Source organism: Carassius auratus, chromosome 32 (assembly GCF_003368295.1).
Source record: "Carassius auratus strain Wakin chromosome 32, ASM336829v1, whole genome shotgun sequence".
In the NCBI taxonomy this organism is placed as follows: Eukaryota; Metazoa; Chordata; class Actinopteri; order Cypriniformes; family Cyprinidae; genus Carassius; species Carassius auratus.
In genome coordinates, this window is record NC_039274.1 from 25,846,060 (window position 1) to 25,870,530 (window position 24,471).

At 35.9% G+C, this 24,471-nt stretch overlaps 1 protein-coding gene across 2 annotated transcripts in view; it reads right to left on the reverse strand.

Annotated features, from left to right (window-relative positions):
• The window catches only part of LOC113051936 (protein arginine N-methyltransferase 3-like), a 45,544-nt gene continuing 21,073 nt past the window's right edge, over positions 1 to 24,471 (reverse strand). For both annotated transcript variants that reach the window (XM_026216128.1, XM_026216126.1), the window contains exons 11-16: positions 23,768 to 23,846; positions 19,964 to 20,151; positions 15,868 to 15,954; positions 7,880 to 7,930; positions 6,225 to 6,312; positions 1 to 425 (exon numbers count right to left, since the gene is read on the reverse strand). In XM_026216128.1, the coding sequence (XP_026071913.1) occupies positions 316 to 425; positions 6,225 to 6,312; positions 7,880 to 7,930; positions 15,868 to 15,954; positions 19,964 to 20,151; positions 23,768 to 23,846 (603 nt within the window). In that variant the 3' untranslated portion in view covers positions 1 to 315. The remainder of the gene's footprint in view (positions 426 to 6,224; positions 6,313 to 7,879; positions 7,931 to 15,867; positions 15,955 to 19,963; positions 20,152 to 23,767; positions 23,847 to 24,471) is intronic.

Sequence of the window (24,471 nt, forward strand, 5' to 3'; positions counted from 1 at the left end):
TAAGGAAAGCTTTAACTTTATTCACTTAGTCATTATTCAAACAAACAGGAAATTAGGGTTCTTCCAGGGCCTAATATATGAACATTAAGAGGTTTAAAACAAAGTCTGGCATTCATTAGTTGCCCAAGTTGTTGACTTCTCTCTGTTAATAGTCACAGAGAGAACAACTTGTGTAAAAAAAAAAACATTGACAGAATGTTCATGTGCAACCCATGAATGAATGACGTTTGGTAGAAAAACTTTTTAATATGAGGTTTCAGTAATTAAATACTGGATTGCTCCAAGTATGTGTTTCCTCCCAGTAAAACAACTTCTTCACTGGAGGCTGTAGGTTTGCTTCTGGCCAGCGACACTGAGTGTGATCAGCAGAGCTCTGGGGTCCTTTCTGTTCTTATGCACTGCGATTTGACCTGGAAGTTCCTCTCCTGCAGAAGGAGAAATAGAGAGTGAAAAACAGGATTTGACACAAATCGGTCTTCATGGTGACATGCCTTCACACCAGCTTGAAAAACATATTTGAGCTTTCCTGGCATGTTTTTACATACAAAAATAAATATTCACTTTTTACTACCATACAGCTCAGTCACAACTGACACTTTTCTGTCAAAACTCACAGCTGCGTAATAACAAAAGTGGAAATGCTCTCACTGAACAAAACTGAAACCAGGTGAGAAGAGAAGGATGCGATTAAAAAGCTAAGAGTGAATCAGGGGAGGATTACATGCCGCTTAGCTCCAGATGGAAGAAAAGCTGCTGCTTGCTACAGCGCGATACAGTAGAAATACAGGCGGCACATTTGATCAGGAAGGCCTGAAGACAATGACGATGATTACTCCAGATAATCACTTTGATTAACTTCACGTTTCACTGCCAGATGTAAATTAATATTTACCCATTTGGCAAACAAGCCCTCCGCCCCCTGCCATTTCTTTCTTTGCTGCAGGTTGCATGAGATAAAAATATGCTGACTGCAGCATTTTGACACGAGGAGATGAGGAGAATTCAGATGTGACCGTCAGAGCGCAGTGCAGCTGTCACATTGGTTTTCTTCTACCTTTTACTGGCAGATGATCCCCTTAAACCACTTCCCCCCCAAAAAGTTATTTTTAAATGCAAGTTCAAAACTGTTGACAGAACTAGAAAGCAGAACTATAACTGGACAATTTCTAACGATTCCTAACCATACATGCTTATAATACACAGAACGGGCTTTTAGAAAGTGCTTGGCAAACAAGTCATGCACTATGTCAGAAATAGAAATCATCAAAATGTTTGTTCAATAGTGCAAAATAGAACAAATAAAAAGCTGACCTGATTTTTTTTCTTTTGTAAAACAATTGATCCAGCAAGAAATACTTTAATTAAAATCAGCTGTGCAGTGAAAGATTTGACAGATCACATATTGCCTCCCAAAAGTAAAAAGAACACAGAGTAGGTTTACGTGACCAGTATGAGCACAAGTGATAGAAAGATCTATTAAACTCTGAAGCGCCCGGCAGAAAATGGCTATGTGCATCACACAACTTTCCCAGTTACTGCCAATGGGCTTTAATACACAGAGGTCTGTGGAGAGAGCCAAGAGACACAGAGAGTGGAATTACTTGACCCTACAATTCCTGGTTAAATCTCAGAGTAAAGCAGTTTGGGATGTAGTTACTGCAAGATTTTATTCTGACAGTAGAGGCGAGAAAAAGATTGGCGATCTATGAGAAAGAAGCTGTTGGTGCACGTTAATTAAATAGAGGAGACAAGGCTGCCTCTAGAGCCGTCATACATCACACTGCCATTTGCATTCAACATGCCAATGCAACCAAGGGTGACTGACGGAGGCTGAAACGAGAAATGGATGAGACCACGTGAAACATCTTGATGAATTCCTTGAAGAAACGTGACTGCTCATAAACACGCTGGTGCACAAATGTACAGAACAAGCATCATAGTCTACACAAACAGTTATTTAAAGGAATAATTCAACCAAATATAAAATTTGGCTAAACATTTACTCACCCTCAGGCCATCCAAGACATGAGTTTGTTTCTTCATCTGAACAGATTTGGAGAAATTTATTAGCATCACTTGCTCACCTAAGGATCCTCTGCAGCCAATGGGTGCCGTCAGAGTCCAAACAGCTGATAAAAACCTCACAATAATCCACAAGTAATCCACATGACTCCAATCTATCAGTTAATGTCTTGTGAAGCAAAAAGCTGCATGTTGTAATAACATTTTTAACTTTCACCATTAGAAGTCCGCTATCCATAATATGGCTTTCTCCAAGGATAAAGCCATCTCATCTGAATCAAAAAGAAATGTCCTTATTGATGGATTTATTTATTACAAACATGCAGTTTTTACCTCACATGACATTAACTGATGGACTGGAATCGTGTGGATTACTGTGATTTTTTTATCAGCAGTTTGGACTCTCATTCTGACGGCACCCATTCACTGTAGAGAATCCATTGGTGAACAAGTGATGAAATGATCTCTCAAATTGAAATTAATCTCAAATTTGTTTCAATGAAGAAACAAATTCATCTACATCTTGGGTGGCCTGCTGGTGAGTTTATTTTGAGTAAATATTCATTACTTGGGTGAGGGTTTCCTTTAATTTAAAGGGAAAGGTCACTTGAAAATGAAACTTCTGTATTGTTGCTAATGTCTCTAAACCTGTATGACAAATTTTGTAGAACTGTTTTTGTCTAATATGTTTAATGATGCAATTGCATGAAAAAAAGGGAAAAAAAAGTTGTACAGATTACGAACAGATTTGGAGTTAAACGTTGACAGAATTTTCACTTTTGACTGAACTATCCACTTAAAGACTATTTAGATTATTTTTGCAGCATGGACTTATAATCAAATATCAATGTATCTAATGTCCAATCACAGCAGTTTTCAGAAAAAGCCCTCCCAAACACTCCATCACAAGATACAAAAGCTGCATTATAAAACTTCTCTCTCGCCCTGCAGTGCATAACCTCATAAATCTGTGGCCCCTGTAAAGCAGATGAATAAAAACAGTCCTTCGGAATCAGCAGCTCACCACGGTGCTCCCTTCTATCAAATAATCACACCTCCCCCTAAAGGAACCTTGCTCTGACACCTCAAGGACCTTTTCACACGGCAGACGCACTGCACTTCCTGTGAGTTTAAACTACTTTAAAGCACTACAAAAAGCATTGCATGGTTGATTCAATAAGCAGCCTTATTCTTAAAGGTTATTACCAATCTATCGGCTGTACAATACCTTATTTGGAAAAACAGACGTGATGTGCAATGCACTTTCTACCCTCAAAATGTCCCGAGACCATTCAACACAGGGTGACCTCTTTTATATACGAGCTCAAATGTTGGCTATATGCATGAAAAATAAAGCTTTTACTCATCTTTTCCTTTAATGATCTGCAAAACCAACTAAATCATGACAAATGAAGCCTGCTTTAATTGATGCAACAACAGCATCTGAAGGCGTTTCTGAGGGTGTTTCGCATTTCCGTTGGATACTCTACCTCCCCTCTCATCACACTTCTGAAAAGTAATTACTAAACTAACACAAACAAGAGAAGAAGCTGAGAGGAATGCATTTCTCTTCTAACAACAGCATTTATTTTACACAAATGACAGCTTGACACACAAAACACATTACTGTTATTGTTTAGAAAAGAAATCCAATTTAAATTCACAAGTTACAAATCATGTAGTACGTGAGAATAATGTAAAATGTAATTCTTAATTTCCTATTTTCGTAGGATACATTACAGGAAAGCACGGTGCTTCATTTTAATCAATAAAACGAAATCATGACATATCAAGTGCCAAATCAAGTTAAAAATAACTTTTAGATGTGTGTTTGGTGTTTTGCATCATCTTAATCATCCTGTGCTTTCAGCTCACAGTAAGGGTAGTTTCATATACAATGTTAAACAAATACATGGTACTCCAAATTATACTACAGTATTATCATGGTACATGTCCCAAAACAGATAAAACACTTGTTTCCCCCAAACATTTTTCTCTTAGACCTATTTTCCCCATGTCTTTTCATTCACACTCGCAATAGGTCATTCGCAGAGCTAGGCTAGTGTGCATCTGAGTAAAATATAAACTACAAATAACCTATTCAAGGTTCTCCAAATCTCCAGTGTGAGGGACGCTGTTTATAGATTAGGCATTTTCTGGAGCTACTGCAAAATGGTCAAATACGCCAAACAATATAATCACACGACTGTGCCTTCTGATTATAATCTGACACTGGTATCAGCAACGCATAAGTAGTGTTAGCGGACCTTCAAGTGAACGGCACTCTTATCATTGAACGGCTTCTGCAGGGACTGTCCATGGTAATGCCCCGTGGACAGCTACAGTTAGGACACAGTCATTTATAATAGTGTGCTGTATCAGAGAAACTGGCTAGAGCACCTTCATCCATCTGCGCATCAGATGACATTTCTCCGATTCCCATTATGATAAGACACACTTCATCTGTTAGCACGGCCGGGACACTGTCTAGCCATCTACAGACATACAGAGCCTTGATCTAAGTGTCAGGGTAGCTCTTATACCTAAACATGAGGCAATATGATTTTTAATAACTTTCAGGTTCTGATCCACTTCCCTCTCGTTGTTTATTTGGTTTTTCACCATAATTTGATTAAACAACAAAGGATATTCATGCAATTCTGCAATAGGCAGTTATAAACAAATAATATGAAGATATAGCAATATTAAAATAAAATGACACAGAAATGGACATATAAATGAATCAGTGTCTGGCTGAGATCAATGACGCTGTTTTATGGTGTTTTCACACTCGAGTCCTCTTTACAAGAACCAAACCTCTTCATATGGACAAAAAAAGCACTACAACAATTATTATATTTGTTTTATACAGTATTTTTTACAATTAATATAATTGTAGATTATATATTATATTGAATGAATGTATGTATATATATATATATATATATATATATATATATATATATATATATATATATATATATATATAATGAATATAAAAGCTTTAAATAATGTATAATAATATATCATATTTACAAATATATCATAATAAAATTGTTTTTACATATATACATAATAGGCAATGGATTAAACAAATAAATATTCATGAAAAGTGTTTAATTATACACAACACACACAATGTATTTTTTGTATTATTGAGCTTATTTACATAATTAAACTTAAACAGTTTTTAATTAATTAAAAACAGAAAAAATACTTTTATGGTTTAATTTTTTTATATTTAAGCTAATCGTTATCTAACAGAAAAATCAGTTTGTGCTCTTAAATGCTTTGTAAGCATAATAAAAATGTGTTAAATCGTAAACAATCTTTTGGGCTCACAATAAATAATTTTTCGAAATAATCCTTTGGGCTCACTGTTAATAATTTACATAGCCTTATATCATAACTGATGTACACAAAATGTTTCTCCATTGCACTATTCCTAACTACTGTACTCACTGTATACACCCCCTCCTTTCATATCCACTGCTTTTGTCATTAAGATTATTCATATTTTATTACCCATTCAAATTACCAGCATTCTGTATATATGTAAATAACTGCTACCAATGCACTTCTGGTTGGAAGCTAAACCGTACTGTAACATGCAATGACAAAGTTGAATAATATAAAAGAAATCATTGATTATTGGTTCTATTTGAAAATACCATGTAATCAGATTGCACACAAACTCAACTGGTGATGAATGTAAAATATAACCCAAAAAGACTATTTTTGTTGTGTGCTGATCATCCTGATATTCTGTGTTAGAACAACATAAAACATAGGGAACACAAAAACAATGCCCCTAAATAAATCTGTCTACAGACTTGATGTGTTGTGTGGGAATGATTCTCAAGACACAATATATATCATCATATATATTTATCAACAGAAAGAACAAACTGCATGGTTTATGTGGACGAGCTCTAGAACCGCTCCATCATGTGTCTATCTCTCAATGACTGACGGATAACCTGTGTCAACGTCTAAGAATCAACTGTCAGGGTGAAGAAAGATAAGACACACCTACCTGTGGCACACTTCTTTTTAGTGTTTTAAAGAAAGCTAATGGCTGCATATGTACTCGCCAGAACTCACACATCACAGTTTTAAGACAGACACAAGTACATGCAAACACTAGTGTGGAGACAGTTAAAACAAGTACTGTAGCAAGCATGTGTGAACAGGGTACAAACCGGTTTTGACAGGGATGGGGTTTTCTAGTAAGAACACCGTCTGTTTCCAGTGAGTCTTAGTGCAGTCTGGAGCAGTGGAGAACATGACCTAAAATTAAAACATAACTGCATTAAAAACCTGTTTATGTTCAGATAAACAGGAAAATGCTGTTGCCCTGCTTGACTTATTTTGAAAAGTGACTGAAAGAATAGAGATTGCTTCTGTAAGTAAGTGGAAAACTTCATGACTAAAGAGGATTAATGCAAATAAATGTTTACAAATAATATTTGGTTAGTTCTTTTTTTACATTTCAAAAGATTTACACGTAAAAATCAAACACATAAGGAGGGTGACCGCCAAGATGAGATCACATGACCAATTAATACTCACTTCATCCCAGTAAGCCCCTAATTATCGGACACCTTTGGTTGCAGAATAAATCGATTACTGGTGATAAACTTGTCTGCCCTTTTGAAAGTCACCACTAACTAAAACCGCTTGCTTTTGTGTGATGTTGCATCTATATGGAACCTTGTTTCTGCCATGGAATAAAAAAGAAAAAAGCTAATTGCGACTTTTTCCTCACAATCAAGATTTGTTCCTCTCGCAATTGCAAGATACATAAACTCAAAATTGTGGGATATTAACGTATATATAAAAGTCAGAATTGTGAGTTACAAAGTAACTATTACCTTTTAAACTTTTTATTCTGTGTCAGAAATGATGTGTTAGAAAAAAATCTAAATTGTGAGTCAAACTCAGAGTTCTGAAATAAGTCAGTTTAGTAAAATATAAACTCGCAACTGCAAGAAAATGTCGGAATTGTTAGATTATAAAAAAAAAAAAGAAAAAAGAATTACAAGATGTAAAGTTAGAATTCAGAGAAAAAAACATCTGCATGTGTGATGTAAATTTGCAGGTATGATTTTATAACTCGCGATTATGCAAAAACACGCAATTGTGAAAAAAAAAAGAAAGAATTACCTTTTTTATTTTTTATTCCGGAATAACAAAAATAAGCTTCCATACATACAGGCCTATAGAAGGCAGTATAAATTTCAATTTAAAAAATAATGCAAATGTAAAAAAAAAAAAAAAAGAAAATTCAAGGTGACAACAGAGGGAAATTTAGGGAAACTTGAGAGAAATGGGAAAACATACTGTGACCTTATCTATAATCTTCAAGGCCTGACGATAACAAAATTATCTGTGATTACCACTAATGGTAAACTGGAATGAAGATGACAGAGACAGAAAATGAGCTAAAATAAAATGCAAAAATAAATTTCCCAGGTCAGAAAACAAACCAACTTCTCCTTTAAACCAAATCAAGTTCAAAGCAAACATAACTGATGTGGTTATCCACCACATCATTAACACAAACTCTGATGCTGTGTTCAAACATCCAAAACGGGACAAAAGACACAAGACCCCTCCACATTCTCCTGCTTAAATTCCCATTATCAGAACCCAGCGCACGATTGCTCTCTCAGTGGCTGAAGGGTTTTATCTTATTTCATTGCCTGTTCCAGTTGGTCACTGGAGGAAGGCAAATGCTTATTTCAGCATTTAGGTTTGAGAGGCTGACGATTGCATTGCGATTGCCTCGGGCCTAAAAGACGGCAAGGCGTGACCGCAATTGTTCGCTGTTAAACAGCACAGCACTATTGCTTACCTTGTTTCCGCAGCTCTTGTCGAAGAAAATGTCAAAATAGCCCACGATGGCCTGGAATGAAATATGAGAGAGAGGTTAGAACATGACATTCTGGTAAACGCTCACACGTGTTCTAGCCAGCAGGAAATAATTAGCAAAACAGGGTAAAGAGAGACAAGTTGACAAGTGATTTTAAAAAAAGCACAGTGTTGTGGAAATGCTCCATATAAATAAAGATAAAATATATATATATTAATAGTCTAGTGATGAATAATAATAATCCTTTGTTTGTTTTCTGTGTAAATACACACAAAGTATAAAATGCACAATATTATGGAAATGAAAACTCCCCTTTTTTGTCCCAACCTGCCCCCGATGACAGTAGAGCAACTCTATCAATCTCAGGAGCATACTTGTAGTGGCAATGATGCAGAACTAATAGCTTTTAATCCTGACGTAGCTGACAACACGAGGGTCTGCTCGCTCACACAAAGAGTGCAATCAATGAGAAGAGAAAGAGAGAGAGAGAAGACACCGATAAAGAGAAAACGGGGCATGAAGAGAGAGGTAAGCAAGACAACAATAGAAAAAAATTTAGTCACCCCCTTTGCTTTTCTTTTAAGTAAGATGTTTACTGGAGTTTCTCTTTTCTTTAAACCAAACTGGGAGTATTATTAGCTTTCACTCTTCTGAAAATGTTTTAATAAAAATCGAAAAAATTATAAAAAAATAAAATTACATTTATACATTTAGATTTTTTAAAATATATATATAAAAAATAAAAATAAATAAAAATAAAATAAATCAGCCATTTACTTGACACCTTCCAATTTAAAGATTGTTTATAAAGCATCCCTTTGCATTAAATAAAATAAAACTAAATAAATAATATAAAATAAAAAGCTCTTAAAAGAACTTATGAAACCATGCATTATTTTAAAGTTGCTCCATTAGGTTTAATTATAAATCGATTTTCTGTCTCTGGCTGCTTTGGTAAATAAATGCAGAATCTGCATTGTATTATACAAATCTAACACAATTCTCAAATCCAAGCAGATCACTTTGTATTGGAAATGACAGTTGAGATCAAGAAACGTCACTGAAGATGTGACAGAAATAAAATAAAAAAGTCAGGTCAGTGTAATTACAGTTTGTAATGAACGTTATCAGACATTATGTGGAGCAATAATTACCAAATCAGGTCTAATTGCTTATTGGATTCATTAGGAAGAGTGGATTTGCGAGTCATTTGGCACACCAGAGATGAACTTTGTTGTAACTGATGACAAAAGCTCATAAATATGATGGATTGTAGACAAACATTGAAGAAAACGTTCTCTTTTGATGACTCACATTGCTTCCAAGTACAATATTTCTCATATGCAACTGTTCGCAATAACAAATAGCAAATCACATCAATTCACTTGAAATAAGTAATTAATATTTTTTAAGTATTTATTTAGTCATGAAAGATGTGAATTGAGGAGGATATCCCGGAATGAATGGCTGAGCTGTGCACACTTTCTCACAGATGGATACACACACACACAAACACACACACACACACACAGAGAGAGAGAGAGAAAACAGAGCGCAGTCACCCTGTGAACTCCCAGGGGACACTGCAGTGATAATGTGAGCCATTCTGCCTGAAGTATCCCCGGGACCTTGTGGGGAGATATATAGCTCTGGCTTAATGCCCGTGTCTCTCTCTCCCTCCCCTACAAACAGAAGCAGAGCACCTAACTATTAATCCTCCTCTTCTTCTGTTAAAATAGCTTTAAGAGGACAAAGCCACAGCAACATAATCAAGGGTTTAGCACCACGTCCACAAACAACTTCTCTTCGGCGTGATTCCTTCATATGGGCTTGGTTTACAATAAGCAATTTGACAAAACAGTATTAAAAATTAGAAATGCAAAACAGTGGAAGTTAACATTATTATTTTCTATATATATATATATATATATATATATATATATATATATATATATATATATATATATATATTGTATATTTTATACATAGTTTATAAATACAGTAATTGTAATTTTTTTATATTTTATATATACAGTATGTTATTTACTTTTTAGTAGCTGTTTGTCCTTTTAAAAAAATGTATACAAATGATTAATTTAAGGATTAAGGATTATAATCAATTATTACTATATGGTTATATTTTAATATAACCAATATATATTTTAATTCACTACTGCTCTATTAAAAAACTATAAATAATTTATAATCTTCTCATAATTTTATATAATTAATCATAATTGTTATAAAATAGCAAGTGATGTATAATTGTTGCCTTATATTTCTCATAAATCTAAGAGTCAGTTATCTAAAACAAAAATCTCCAAACGTTTTCCTTTAAATGGGTTCATCATTTTTGTTAGTACAAACTGCCCAAAAATGTCAACAGAATCATGGACCCGACAAAAGAGGACGTGCACTGAAAACACGGGGGTCAGAGCCAAGTAACTCCCTGCCAGAAATAAAGCACCCCGTTGACGTAGCCTTCCAGGGTGCAGTGAAAGAGCAGACACAAAAGCCTGAGTTGCATGGGGGGCAAGGGGACAAATGTTGAAAACGGAGGCTTTTTATTCTCATCAAAGTGTTCAGCCTTCACACCCGGGAAATGTCGGGGGTAAGTGATGCGCGCGAGCTGTTACCCGGCCCAGGAGGCGGCGCACGAGTCTACCTGGAGAACAGGTCGGGGGAAAATTAATAATTATCATCATCGCTAACACCAACGGGGAGCAATTCATCATCAAGCCCTTTCCAGCGCTATCATGTCGGAGCAGAGCGTGGTGCAGCCAGATACAATTATGCGGCGAGCTGCGGAGGAGGGAGAGCTAATGTGCTTTTGATGGGGTTTATTCACGCGTGCGAGGCGTCACACTCGACCACCTCGAGCTCTCTAACCCCCTCCTTCTCCACCCGGCGTCTCCCCTTATTCTGTGCACATCACACACCAGTGCCAACGAAACTCCCGTTCCTGTTATTCTGCTTTTCCCTCAGAGTTTGACGTTCCGCCGCACTGGAAGCAAATACACAGGGTTTAATTAGAGGGGAAGGACATTACTGCAGGAACACTCAAAGTGAACTGGAGTACAGAGTGATGCAGAAATGCTGAAGAACAGTGGTACCCTATCATTAGTTAAAACAGAACAAATATAGCCTTTCTTGATCCTCTTCTAGGACACTTCTTAAAAAAACAACTAAAAATAACATTGTGCTATTTCAGGTAATTTGTACAAAAAGCCTGCCATTATATTCAACGGTGTTAATGAACAATGGAAGAACCACTGGTTATATGGTGCTATATGACCCACATTTACAATTTCTGATCTAAAAATGTATAATAAAAACATTTGAACTAAAACAGAGGTGAAATGTAGACCTACTGTAAAATCCAGGACTGGATTAGCCATATGGGCATTTGGGCACATGCAATTCCTTCCTCCAGCCTGGTCAAATCAACAATGATGTGACACCAAGAACAGCTTGGGTTTGTACACGACTGAAATCACAGCTCTAGTTTGACTCTGCTGGGACTAGGATTATTAAAAAAAGCCTCACATTAAAGTAATTATTAGTCTCCCTCACACAGAAAAACATTCATTCATTTAACAGAATAATTGAGTGAGCAGTTGGGGATTCAGTGCCTTGCTCAAAGGTCTCACCTCAGACAATGAGACTTAAACCCACAAACTCCCTAACCATAAGGCCACGACTGCCCATGAGCACATTACAATGCAAAACATGTGTCACTTGGTATGGCAATGACACGGTTAACTTGATTTTATAGCCACTGTAGAAAAGTTTTCCAAAACGTATCAGAATCTTTCTCCCAAAATCTTTCTCACACATTTCTCTCATAAAAATTTTAAGCACTCTACATACAGATCAGTGAAAATAAGTTGGCTTGGATGTTTTATCATGCCAGTAGACAAATACAGTAAGAATAGCTTGCAGTGAAAACTTTACTTCCCTGCTGATAAATTACCATGCATACACAGTAACCAATTTTTGATTACCTTAGGGCATTTTTTATTACAAGAAAGTAAAAAATAATCTTGATTAGATTCAGAGCTTAATAGTTACTTAAAATGAAAGCATTTGCTAAATTATTTTATAAATGATTTAAATTATTTCTACTCTAATATATTTGTCAAATGTAATTTATTCCTGTTTTGGCAAAGATGAACTTTCAGCAGTCATTACTTCAGTCTTCAGTGTCACATAATCCTTCAGAAATCATTCTAATATGCTGATTTTGTGCTCGAGAAACTTTTATCCATATTAAAATCAGTTGTGCTGCTTATGATTTTGTGTAAAATGTGATACTTCTTGAATAGAAAGTTCAAAAGTACATCAAAAGAGGATTAATCTGAAAAGTACTCTTGCACCATCTAAACATCCTATCATAACTTCCAATTATAAGTTAAACACATTTTTAAAAGTAATTCGGACTTGCTAATTACTACTAGTACTTCGAGTCCTTATAACTAACTTCTCGCTTTGTCTGCGCTGACATTTTACAAATAAGTAGAAAACAAGCAGTATCCCTCTTTATTTTCCCCACACACTGTATGATCATTATCAGTATTGTTCTTGTCACAGCTTGATGTAACAGAGTGCCCTTAGGGCAAATCACCACTGACGCAAACATTACGCAAAACCATCTTCAGATGTGCTTCAACTGCAGTGCACTAGACGTGCCATGAACATTTTATAACTAATATACAACCTCTAGGCCCTCAATGTTAGCTGCGCTTTTCTAGCAAACATGTTTTCCAAAGAATTATAGAAAAAACTCTCAAGAATGTTCATGCTGCTCTGCTTCCCACAACAAAGGCTGTTCGAGATCTAACAAAGCCAAAAAGCACCACAGAAACAGTCCAAATTACCATTTTAAAGGCTAAAGGCACTGGGTTTGGCTTATGTCAAATGACTGCATTGCACCAGCTCAATTAAGCAGAATTGACAATTGTGTTCTACAATGAAGATGAATTTCAGTGACTATCGACACAACGCTGTCATGTGGTTTCAAAGGACTTAGAATATATACCACCAGTTCAAAAGTTTGGGGTCGGTAAATTTTTTTAATGTTTTTGAATGAATTCTCTTATGCTCACTAAGTCTGCATTTACAGTAAATGGTAAAAGAGTTTACAGTAAAAACAGTTATTGTGAAATATCCAACAGTTAGTAATTTATCTAGAATCTGACACATTTAGGAGTGACACTTTTTTTTCAAGAAGGAAGTGAAAGAGAAAGCAAGAGAGAGAGAGAGAGAGAGAGAGAGAGAGAAAGGAGAGACTTCAGTCTCTGTGGACAACGGGAGCCGAGGACCAGTGCAACTGTAAGAGCGAGCGTTATTTGTCTTCCACCGGCCGAGCACGAGAGCGCAGGGTAGCGCTGTTCATTTAATGCAAGGTTAGGCAGCCTGATGTGATGAATGGACTGTCAGCAGGAGAATAAGTCCATGCACTCAATCATGGGGACGACAGCATTTTCCCTTCATTTTTGGGGTGCTTCCATAATTACATGACAAAGCAGTGCAAAGTAGGGTACTGAATCCCATCTATGACTATAAATGGAATTTTCCTCATAAAATTTCAAGGATATTAAAAATCTGCAAATTGCTTGTACCTGCCTAATATCTAAAAATAGAAGTTTTTAAAAGGGGAGGAAATCGGGATATGGTTTTCCATTACTGGAGAGCAGCAGAAAAATGAGATGATGTTTACAAATTCCATTAAATCCAGAGTAAATGAGAGAGGGGATGGGAGATAATAATAAAGTATTGATTAATCTATAAAAGTCATAACAAAGAAGCAGGAACAATAATGCTTGGACAAAACTGGGAGACAGAAAAATTGCATTTGAAATTTCAGTTGTTTTTTTGTTCCGTCTCTCACCAAGTCTCACTCTTTTACTGACAAATACACACACGTACCTTCTCTCGATAGAAAATACACCTGACAAGAATGGTGACCTTGCAAACAATAAAGCTAGAATAAAGGATCGTATTGTCTTGAAATGAATTGTTCACGCAGAAATGAATTTACTCATGTTGTTCTAAACCTGTATGATGTTACTTTTTAATAAAGCACAAAAAAGAAGAAACTCTCAAGAATGCACTAAATCCACTAAAGCCAAAAAGCACCACAGAAATAGTACAAATGACCCTTTTGTTAATCCTTTTGATCTTTTATTTTTAAAAAATACACAAAAATCTAACCTTTCATTGGATAATAAGAATTTAAAATGGGGGGAAATATCATTATGAAATAAATGTTTTTCTCTAATACACATTGGCCACAATTAAGGACACCCTTTTATTGAATTCTTTTTTAAACCTCCATTTGCCGGTTTAACAGCTCTAAATGTTCTCCTATAATGCCTGATCAGGTTAGAGAACACCTGACAAGAGATCAGAGACCATTCCTTCATCCAGAATCACTCCAGACCCTTTAGATTACCAGCTTCTCCTCTTCAGTTCACTCCTCTCATTTTCTGTAGGGTTCAGGTCAGAGGACTGGAATGGCTATAGCAGAAGCTTGGTTTTGTGCCCAGTGACCCATTTTTGTGTTGTTTTTGAGGTTTGTGTTCGGATTATCCAAACACGGCCCATTATAAGATTTCTAACAGAGTCAGTCACTTTTAGATTTTTTATCTGTTGGTATTTCATAAAATCAAAGATGCCATGTGTCTAAACAAGATGTCCAGGACCTCCAGCAGAAATATAGGCCCACAACATAAAAAATACAGGAGAATATTTCATTGTACACATGGGGTACTTTTTAACCCTGTGTTCACCAAACCTATCTTGAGTGTTTGCTGCTAAAGCGCTCTTTTTTTTTTAGTTTCATCTGATCATAGAAGCAAGTCCCATTAGAAGTTCCAGTCGTGTCTGAAAAAATAATATGCTGGAGTTTGTTTTTGGATTAGGTAGGAGATCTTTTCTTGAAAACCTTCCAAGCAACATTTGGTGATGTAGGTGATGTTTGACAATTTTTTTTTTTTAAGGTTTTCTGACCCCGAGCCTCAACTATTTTCTGCTATTCTCCAGCTGTGGTCCTTGGAGAGTCTTTATCCACTCAAACTGACCTAGACAAACGTCCTCTTCCACGCAGTTTCATAACATTTTCTGTTAATTTGAAATTCTTAATTATTGCCCTGATGGTGGAAATGGGAATTGTCACTGCTCTAGCTCTTTTCCTAAAGCCACTTCCCTAATTTGTGAAGCTCAATTATCTGTTGCTACACACCAGAAATATATTCTTTGGTTTTTCTAATTGTGATGGATGATTAAGGGCATTTGGGCTTTGTTTTCCCCCCTATTTATATTTCTGTGAAACAGGAAGCAATGGCAGGATAAATTCATGTTCATTGTCAGATAAATCATGCACACGCTTTAGCCTACTATTTTTTCTTGCATGTCATTTGTGGGGCTCCATACTTTTGAACAGTTTAATGCAAACTTTTGTCATTTGTCAGAAGTCATACAATCTACTTTTATGAAAGCTTTATGTCCTTTCTGGAGCTTGACAAACATGGCCACAATGGTAGCTATTCATTGAGACAAGAACTGCATGACTATTTTTCAAAATGTACCTTTATTTTTTTAACAGGACTAGAATGACATAAGATTGAGTAGAATATTCCTGCAATGCTCTTTAACTCTATTTGATCTTACACTTGGAGATCTTTGGTTGAACTTATGCCATGAAGTAATTAAAGGAAACTTTTCACTGTCTGCCGTTACCTTCACCTGTCTGTCCATCAAACCAGACTGGTGTCTGAGCTCCCTCACCCATACCAGACAATCAAAGGGCCAATCCATCTTCCCACTCCTAATTAATCTTCACACCTGACAACCTTGATTAGCTCTGAAGATTGAAGTGTGTGTAAGACAGGCAATAATCACGGTTTGTTTGTGAGTTTGTTGGTAAATGGGTTTTGTGTGTGTGTGTGTTGGAAGTTGGATCTACTCACTGTACAGAAGGTGCAGGCCGTTATCTTCAGGCTGAAGTCCACAGTGAACTCTAGCTCAGACACCCTCACAGTGCCACAGTCAACAGTCTAGAGAGGGGGTCACAAAAAATATACCTGTCACATAAAAATATTACGGCCATGCCATTCCATTTTATATAACAAAGAAACCATAATGTCAACTTTGTCTTAAGGTGTTAATAACTTTTTGTATTATAGTGTTTCAACTTCTAGAAACAATTTACCCAAAAATGAAGATTTGCTGAAAATGTACCCACCCTCAGGCCATCCTAAGATTTTGTTTCTCCATTGGAACGATTTGCAGCATTACAGTACAGCACTTGCTCACTAACGGATCCTTTGCAGTGAATAGGTGCCGTCAGAATGAGAGTCCAAACAGATCACGACTCTAGTCCATCAATTAACACTGTGCAGTGAAAAGCTGCATGTTTGTAAAAATTCAATCTAAAATGAATAATAATAATTCCTCCAGTAAAAATGTCTATCCCCTTTGTCCTCTTACATTAAAATCCAACAACATACAGTGCTTGTTTAGAACTGGTTTGGACTGTTTTTGCTTGTAAACAGTGCTTGATCTGGGCATATTTCTCTCTTGATTTATACAATATGACTTTTTCAAAGCATGAAACATCTTGATGGATTTGTCTTTACAAACATGGACTGGAGTCGTGTGGATTTATCAGCTGTTTTGACTTTCATTCTGACGGCACCCATTCACTGCAGAGGACCCACTGTTGAGCAAGTGATGTAATGCAAAATTTCTCCAAATCTGTTCTAATGAAGAAACAAGCTCATTTACATCTTGGCTGGCCTGAGGACGCGCAAATTTTCATTTTTGGGAGAGCTACTCCTTAAAGCGAATGAATGTGAGCACAACAAACAAGGAAAAGACAGTGCGTTGCAAAAGAGAGTTAAACATGTATGTCAAGATCTGTTCAAGACATTCAAGACATGTTCAGACATTAACTTTTGTTTAATTAATATGAAAAAAGTATTATTAAATAATGTCATTTAAAATAATAACATATATCTGCATGATAATGTGATTAAAAAATAAAAACATTAAATATTATAAAGCAGTGAATGTGACCAGTTTAAGTGGAAGAGATGTCATTAAAGGTTCTAATAGAATTCCATGCTAGAGTGTGTTATTTTAATAGAACTCTGACCACCATTAAATGCTGTTATTGGGGTGGATCAGTGAGATAATTGAAGAAAGATGTGCAATGTTTCTGCACAGACAGGAAAACATTGATTTGGGCATTGAATTTTCATTATGGCTTAAGTTTTTCTGATAAGAAAAGGTATAATGGAAATAAAATAAAACTAAAAAAAATTACACTGTGTTCAATGTAGTCAATATGGATCTACTATTTTATCACACTTCATAATGCTAGTATACAGAAGCTCTCTTTATAAGTGTGCATTTCACAGTATTCTGAATCATTCGTGACATCTTTCACTTAAATATTTTTTAACAAAACTTTTGTAAGATGACACTAGCAGGTTTAAGTAAAAACTCCTTTAAAAGCATTAAAAAAAGTTTGTAAGTGGACCCAAGGCCATGGCAGTGGTAAGTAATGAAGTTTACTAAAGAGGACGTTAAACAAGGATTAGAATAAATTAGCCATTCTGTCACAGACAGTCTCCATGAAGCTTTACTTGTTCTCTCACGTCTCTCTCACTCTCTCATGATCTGTCACTCCCTTCTCTTCATCTTCTGCCTTGATCCTACCTTTCGTTCTTTCCCTTCCTCCCGCAGTCTCAAAACAAGGCAACAACACAGGAAATTGGCTTTCTGTCCAGCCCAGACTCAATTAATTAGGGATTCAGGTGATCTAATGATTTGTACCAAATCCAATAAGACAGAAGCCATTATATAGTTAAAATGAGGGGATTAGTAAAAGATGAGTTAAGTGTGTAAGGATATTTCACCCAAAAATGAAAGCACCAGAGTATAAATCACAAATCACCACTTTTTTAAAAAAAACTTTTGAAAAATGTCTGGTTGCTCACCAAGGCTGCATTTATTTGATAAAGAAATAACTAAAAACAGTTACATTGGGGAATATAATAACGATTAAAAAAATCTGTTTACTATTTGAATATATTTTAAAATGTAATTTATTCCTTTGATGGCAAAGCTGAATTTACTTCATTCTTCATTGTCACATGTCCCTTCAGAAATCATTTTAGCATGCATTTGCAGGGTATATACAGCAATCCTTAAGTTAAATTTACTACTTTTTAATACCTTTTTTACTACCTTCAGAATATTTTTTAAAACCATCACGACACTGAATTGCAAGTGTTAATCAGCGACCTTTCTATAATTTACACAGATTTTTTACTTTTTACAATAAAAATAAAACCAATGCCATTCTTTATACTTATTGTGTTTAAAGTTTTTCTACAAGTTATATAATTATGAAAAACAGTAAACAAGTTTCCCCCAAATTTAATTTGTCTTTTAATTTATGAAATTTAAACATTTTATTTTTGGTAAATAAAGGAGATTTGCTATTAAAATTAAAACATGGAAGAAATATTGTGATTTCTTTATTCAAAAAATAAAGTTTTTTAATTTTTTTCAACAGTAGTAGCAGTATCACATACATTTTACTAAATAATAGTAATATTTCTAGCACAATGCCCTTATGTAAAAATTTACTTTTAGGCCTAATGAATGCATATTTGTCATTTTAACTGAACTTAAGACTGGTGGTGATGCTTAAGATATTTTTGGTCATTGAGGGTTTCTGTAACAAAATAGTAATAGATCAAATTAATTATTATTAAAAGATAATACTACTACTAATTCTACTATCATACTAATGTATATACAATGCACTATGAATTGATGAGCTGCTGGGTTCATGAATATTAATCACGTTGTCTGCGTTCGGTCAAACTGATTTGCTGAAATCAAAACAGGGACGGTACTAAATCAGCGCCAGCCAATGAAATTGCCATTAGCTCCGCCCACTACCGGAGAAACCGGTGTGTCTTCTGCTTGTTTGAAAATGAATATGAATAATTCTAAATGAACTCCGTTATTTTGACAGGAGAAGACAACAAAGAATAGTTTACATATAGCGTGTTGATTCAGCGTGGTAAGACTCGCTCTCTCTCTTTGCATGTGTGAGAAACAGCGCTATCAGTAAATCTGTTAGAAAACTTGCATTTGCCCATGAAGACGACGATGGTTGTCCAGTCTTTGAAGATATGCCTTGAAGCAAGTCTAAAATAAAACGGAAGCCAGCCACTTCTGTTGAGCGCGCAGTGTTCTGAGATGATGCCGAACGACCACTGAATATGACGTCAGCATCAAACATACGTTGAGACGGAGACGAAAGATCTTTGATTATCTGCCCAGATATGCTAAAGCCCATATTTAAACGAACTAACGCGAACGCAGATAGAATTTCAATCAGAATAGGACACCTGATAGTCTGAAAAAATAATACCTAATTTGGAAAAAAATAATACCTCTGAGACCACATTTAACACTTTTAATGGCCTTAAATTTGACTATTTTGATTTATCACTTTTTAATACTTTTTAAAACCCCGCGGACACCCTGATTTGGTACTCAGGAAACATTTAATTATTATCAATGTTGAAAAAAAATGATCTGGCTTAATATTTTTATGGAAACTGTGAAAAATCTGTATTCCAGATTCTTCAATGAATAGAAAGTTCAAAAGAATAGTATTTATTTAAAATCTAAATAAATGTCTTTAATTCACAATGATTAATTTGTGACATTAAAGCATTCATTTCTTTTTTTTTAAAGGAGAGTGTATGGAGCCCAATCCATCTAGACTACTATACTGTGGTATTATTTAAAATGAAGATACAAATTTACATATTGATTTACCACAGTTTTATCCAATTCAACTTGAGGAACCTCAGAAACACAAAAGACAGTATGTTTTACCTGAAGACACACTTTTAAATCTTGATAGATGACACACTTCATTGATCCCCAAGGGGACATTCAGACTTAACCAATCATTTCGCTGATAATTCCTTTCACACTTTTCTAGAAAGACCCCAATACAGTTTCCCCCCTTACCTTAATCACTGCAGGCTCTGAAATGACCGTCTCAGGCTTCAACACCTCCACGACCGCCTCTGGTATCACAGCCTTCTTCATACACCTCATCTCGAAGCCATACACATCGTCCCAGAATGCAATGCGGTCACTGTGTTTCTGAGTGTCCCCCACTGCCGCCAGGCTGATGTTGCAGCGGTCTGGATAGACTGAGAAGAAAGATGATACATGAAAGTAAGCAAAAGACAGGGCTAACATCTGATATATGTACAGTCAAACGAAGCCCTCACCAGTCAATACATCACATGACAAGAAAATTTTTCATTTTACAGACACTTTCACATCCAAAGTGACTCGCAGTACATATTTTACCACAGCCATCCTGAATTGAGCTCCTGAGTCGCACCTTCTGGGCTTTGAACCCACAACCTTTGGCTTACCGGTCCACAACTTCAACCACTAAGCCATGTCACATCCATTATAAGATTTATGTGCAGCTTTTCAGATCTCTGGTGCAGTGGTTGGCTCATATGATCCAGACATATCTGGGCCATTCTGCTCCCAGGGATGCTGGTTCGAGTCCATTAAACTCGAAATGACTCCAATTAAATGTCCTACATTTGTAAACTTTGACTGCATATTAACTTGTTGTCATTAAATATACAAGCTCTGAATGCTTAAACAAACTCACTGGAATGAATCAAGATGGCAAAAGGAGGCATCCAAAACTATTTGGAAACAGCAGTTTGAATGCACCACAATTATGACAAGGCAAAAGGAAGATTAATGCACTGATCAAACCACTTTAAGTACAATTTAACTGTAAATGTGTTCTAAACACACAGATAAAAAGCCAACCAAAGCAAAGACCATTTCAAGAAAAGCCAAAGCAGAACAACAAGGATAAAAAAATATGACTAGTTTTTTACAAAAAGTGTGGTTTAATGTAATTGATAGCTACAGCATAAGAGACGCTGGTCACTGTGTGGGCATATTAGACCTCATCCTTTACACAAATGTGCTATAATGAGCACATCTATCATCAAATGGTAAACCACAGCCTCGACTGTCTCTTTCAGCAATGTTTCAGTCGTTTCCAGTACTCGCAAATGTCCCTGTGTGATGATGTTAATGGTTACCAGCCACATGCTTCTGGCAAAAAACTCTAAATTCAGCTGATGGTCATAATCGTAAAAACTCTGCATTCATCAGTTCTTAATGTCTGTTTCGTTTGAGACACAAACTCGAAGCTGCTGAGCTGCTGTTCAGATCAGACCATCAGTACCATTAACTCTGTTCTAGACGAGCTCCAAGAGAGAGAAATCCATGTTGGACTATATCTCACCAACTTCGTCTGACCTTTAATCAAGGGTTAAGGGTGCACATTCAAGCTCACAGACCATAATAAAGTGTGTGCTATCAAAATCTCGTCTCCTATGTGACAGGATCTTGACTGGTGAGTTATAGCCTCCAGCCTGTTCCTTAAAACCTTCGCTATGACCCCGTGAGTGTCACATAGGGTGAAAAACCACACACGTACACACCTGGAGTGGATTTGTCACCTCATTTTCTCTGATTAGTAGAGCTTTGAGTGATCGTCTTGGGAGACGCAGGTGAGCGCTGATTGGGTGCTACACGGGACCGTCCCACACCTGAGCGGGGAGCGGAGACTAGGGAGAGAGAGAGAGAGAGAGAAGAGGGACGAGGGGGAGGCAGTGTCCCAAGATTCATAGCTTTGACATCTGCGTCCTTCTCGACTCGGTGCTCATGGCCCGTTTGTCAAGCACCCCCCTCCAGCTCCTCTTGAGGGCAGCCGTGAAGAGGGCAGTGGGAACAGGGGGTGAAAAAAAAAAAAAGCATCTAGTGATGAGAGAGCGAAAGCGCAGTCCACGTTTCGGATGAAGAGAAAGGTTAATAATATGAGGTATAAAGGAGAGATGAAAGAAGAGAGAGGGAGAAATGAGGTTATAGTGGCAGGGGTAAGTAATGTTGATCTGACACAGTGCAGACCTGCCACATGATTATATCAATCTGCTTCACACCAGTTATACATGGCTTCAGGCTTTCCGACTGAGCTGAAAAATAGAAACGCACTGCCTCACTGGACCACTGGCCTCTCCCGTTTTTGGCTTATATATATATATATATATATATATATATATATATATAATGATTTTTAATATTCAGCATTTCTTTTTCTGGAAAAATGTTGATGACTTATCCTACATGCAACATATTTTTGACCAATAAAACACCCACTAGAATGACGATATCCCTCCCCCTAATACCAAATGCATCTATGAAGTATAAATAGTTCATTGCTGTGACGTAAATAAAGCAAATGGATAATTTATTTTTCTTCTTAAATATGCTAACTCAGGAATGGAAAGCTCTCACATGCAATTTCTTGTGGTGGCAGCTGACCTTTTTTTTTTTTTTTTTAATAAGTGACATTAGTTTTAAAATACTTTGGAAATACTTGAAATAGTTTAAATACTTTAAATGAAATTTATAATACGTAAAGAATATTATAATTTTAAATAAAAATATATTTTCAAATTACACTATAAATATATTTAGTAAATATTATGTAAGTATTGTTATTAGTTAAAAATAGTTACATAAAATACCTTTAATTATATAGAAATAAACTTTTGTTGATATGTAAATCCACCCAATTATACAATGCAGTGAGATCAATGTGGTCTGATACACAAATGGGTGACTACTACAGGTCACTTTTGAACAAATGTCAAAATGGCTTTTAATCCTCAAAATGTTTCCTTTTCTTTAAAGAAATGTATACTTTTATTCAGCAAGGATGCATTAAATTGATCAAAAGTGACAGTAAAGCCATGTATACTATGACTAAAGATTTATATTACAGATAAAAAAAATAATAATAATTTGTATCATGGTTTCCACAAAAATGTAAATGCTGAAAAGATTTGTGCTGCATAACAATAAAATGAAATGTTTCTTGAGCAGCAAATCAGCATATTAAAATGATTTCTGAAGGATTATTTGACGCTGGACTATATTATATTTTAAAATACATTAAAACAGAAAACAGCTATTTTACATTGTAACATTAATCAAATAAATTGATCAAATAAAAACCTATCTACATATTTAAATACACACTAGTTATTAATTATTTAGAGTTCATTGAAAAGTACAAAAGAACCGTTAATTGAATAAAACAGAGACTGGAGTCATCACGTGGAATCATTATCATAACCAGAGCAGTTAAATTCCCAACCCTACGTAAAGATCAGGAGAGTGTAACATCTCCTGTGTCAGGATTATATTGAAGTTATAATTGATCCAGTCAGCATGTGCACAGTGCTGCGTACCATGTAAATCCTCAGCATCTGTTCACTTAAACCTCCACAGTGGACAAGAAAATGACACAGAGCCACAATACACTTGCAGAATGTTTAACATCCACTTCCACAGTGTCCACGACCTTCGGCAAACTTTAGTTTCCCGAACAATGAAAGAAAGATATGTTCGTTTTCTGGTATCTAGAAGGCGAGTGCTCAAGGACGGTTTAGTTATTCAGCAGTTGGTTTAATTTATTTTTTATTGACGCAAATCAATATGTAGTAAAAGGCAAAGCAGCATGCAGGGTGTGAGATAAGAGAGAACACCTGGAAAACACGCAGAGCATTATTCTGTAAACTACGGATGGGAGGGATGGGCTCACTGTGCCCCATCAGTAAAAAAAAACTAAAACAATTGGTAGGTCTGGCCAAGGAGCTCTCAGATACCCTTAATCTCATAACAAGAAGTTTAAAAAGCTGAAACATGCACATGACTCACCCAAACCATCGTCTGCGAGGTACTTATCCCTAGCGTACAGCACAGAATCCAGCATCGACTCAAACAGCAGGAAGTAGCCCTAGAAAATGACAAAATTGGGGTAAAACTCTTTAATATGTGAAGATACACATACAGAATGCCAGATATCACATTCAGGTTCATATAATATGATGACATTGAAGCACATCTTAGTGCATTTTAAAATGTAATGCTTGACTTGAATCAAATCTACAAACCTAATATTTGTGTCCGTGTGTATGTATATACACTGAACAAAATTCTAAACGCAACACTTTTGTTTTGGCCTCCATTTTTCATGAGCTGAACTCAAAGATCTAAGACTTTTTCTATGCACACAAAAAGTGTATTTCTCTCAAATATAGTTCACAGATCTGTAAGTGAGCACTTCTTTGCCAAGATAATCCATCCACCTCACAGGTGTGGCATATCAAGTGTGAAAAGATAGGTGCATGAAACACTTTACTTTAGACATTTAGTTCTAGCATACTGAAGAAAAAAAAAAGAGATTTACAAATAATAAGGTAAGTTACAACCATATAATAATATTTAGATATTTAACAAAGCACTAATTGTAATTATAAAGGCATTTGCTGATTTACAGACGTTTTCCTCTAATTAAGTTGTAAAAAGTCACATAGACACTTCTGTGCTCATAGGCTTAGGTCAACTGGACCAGCATCCTC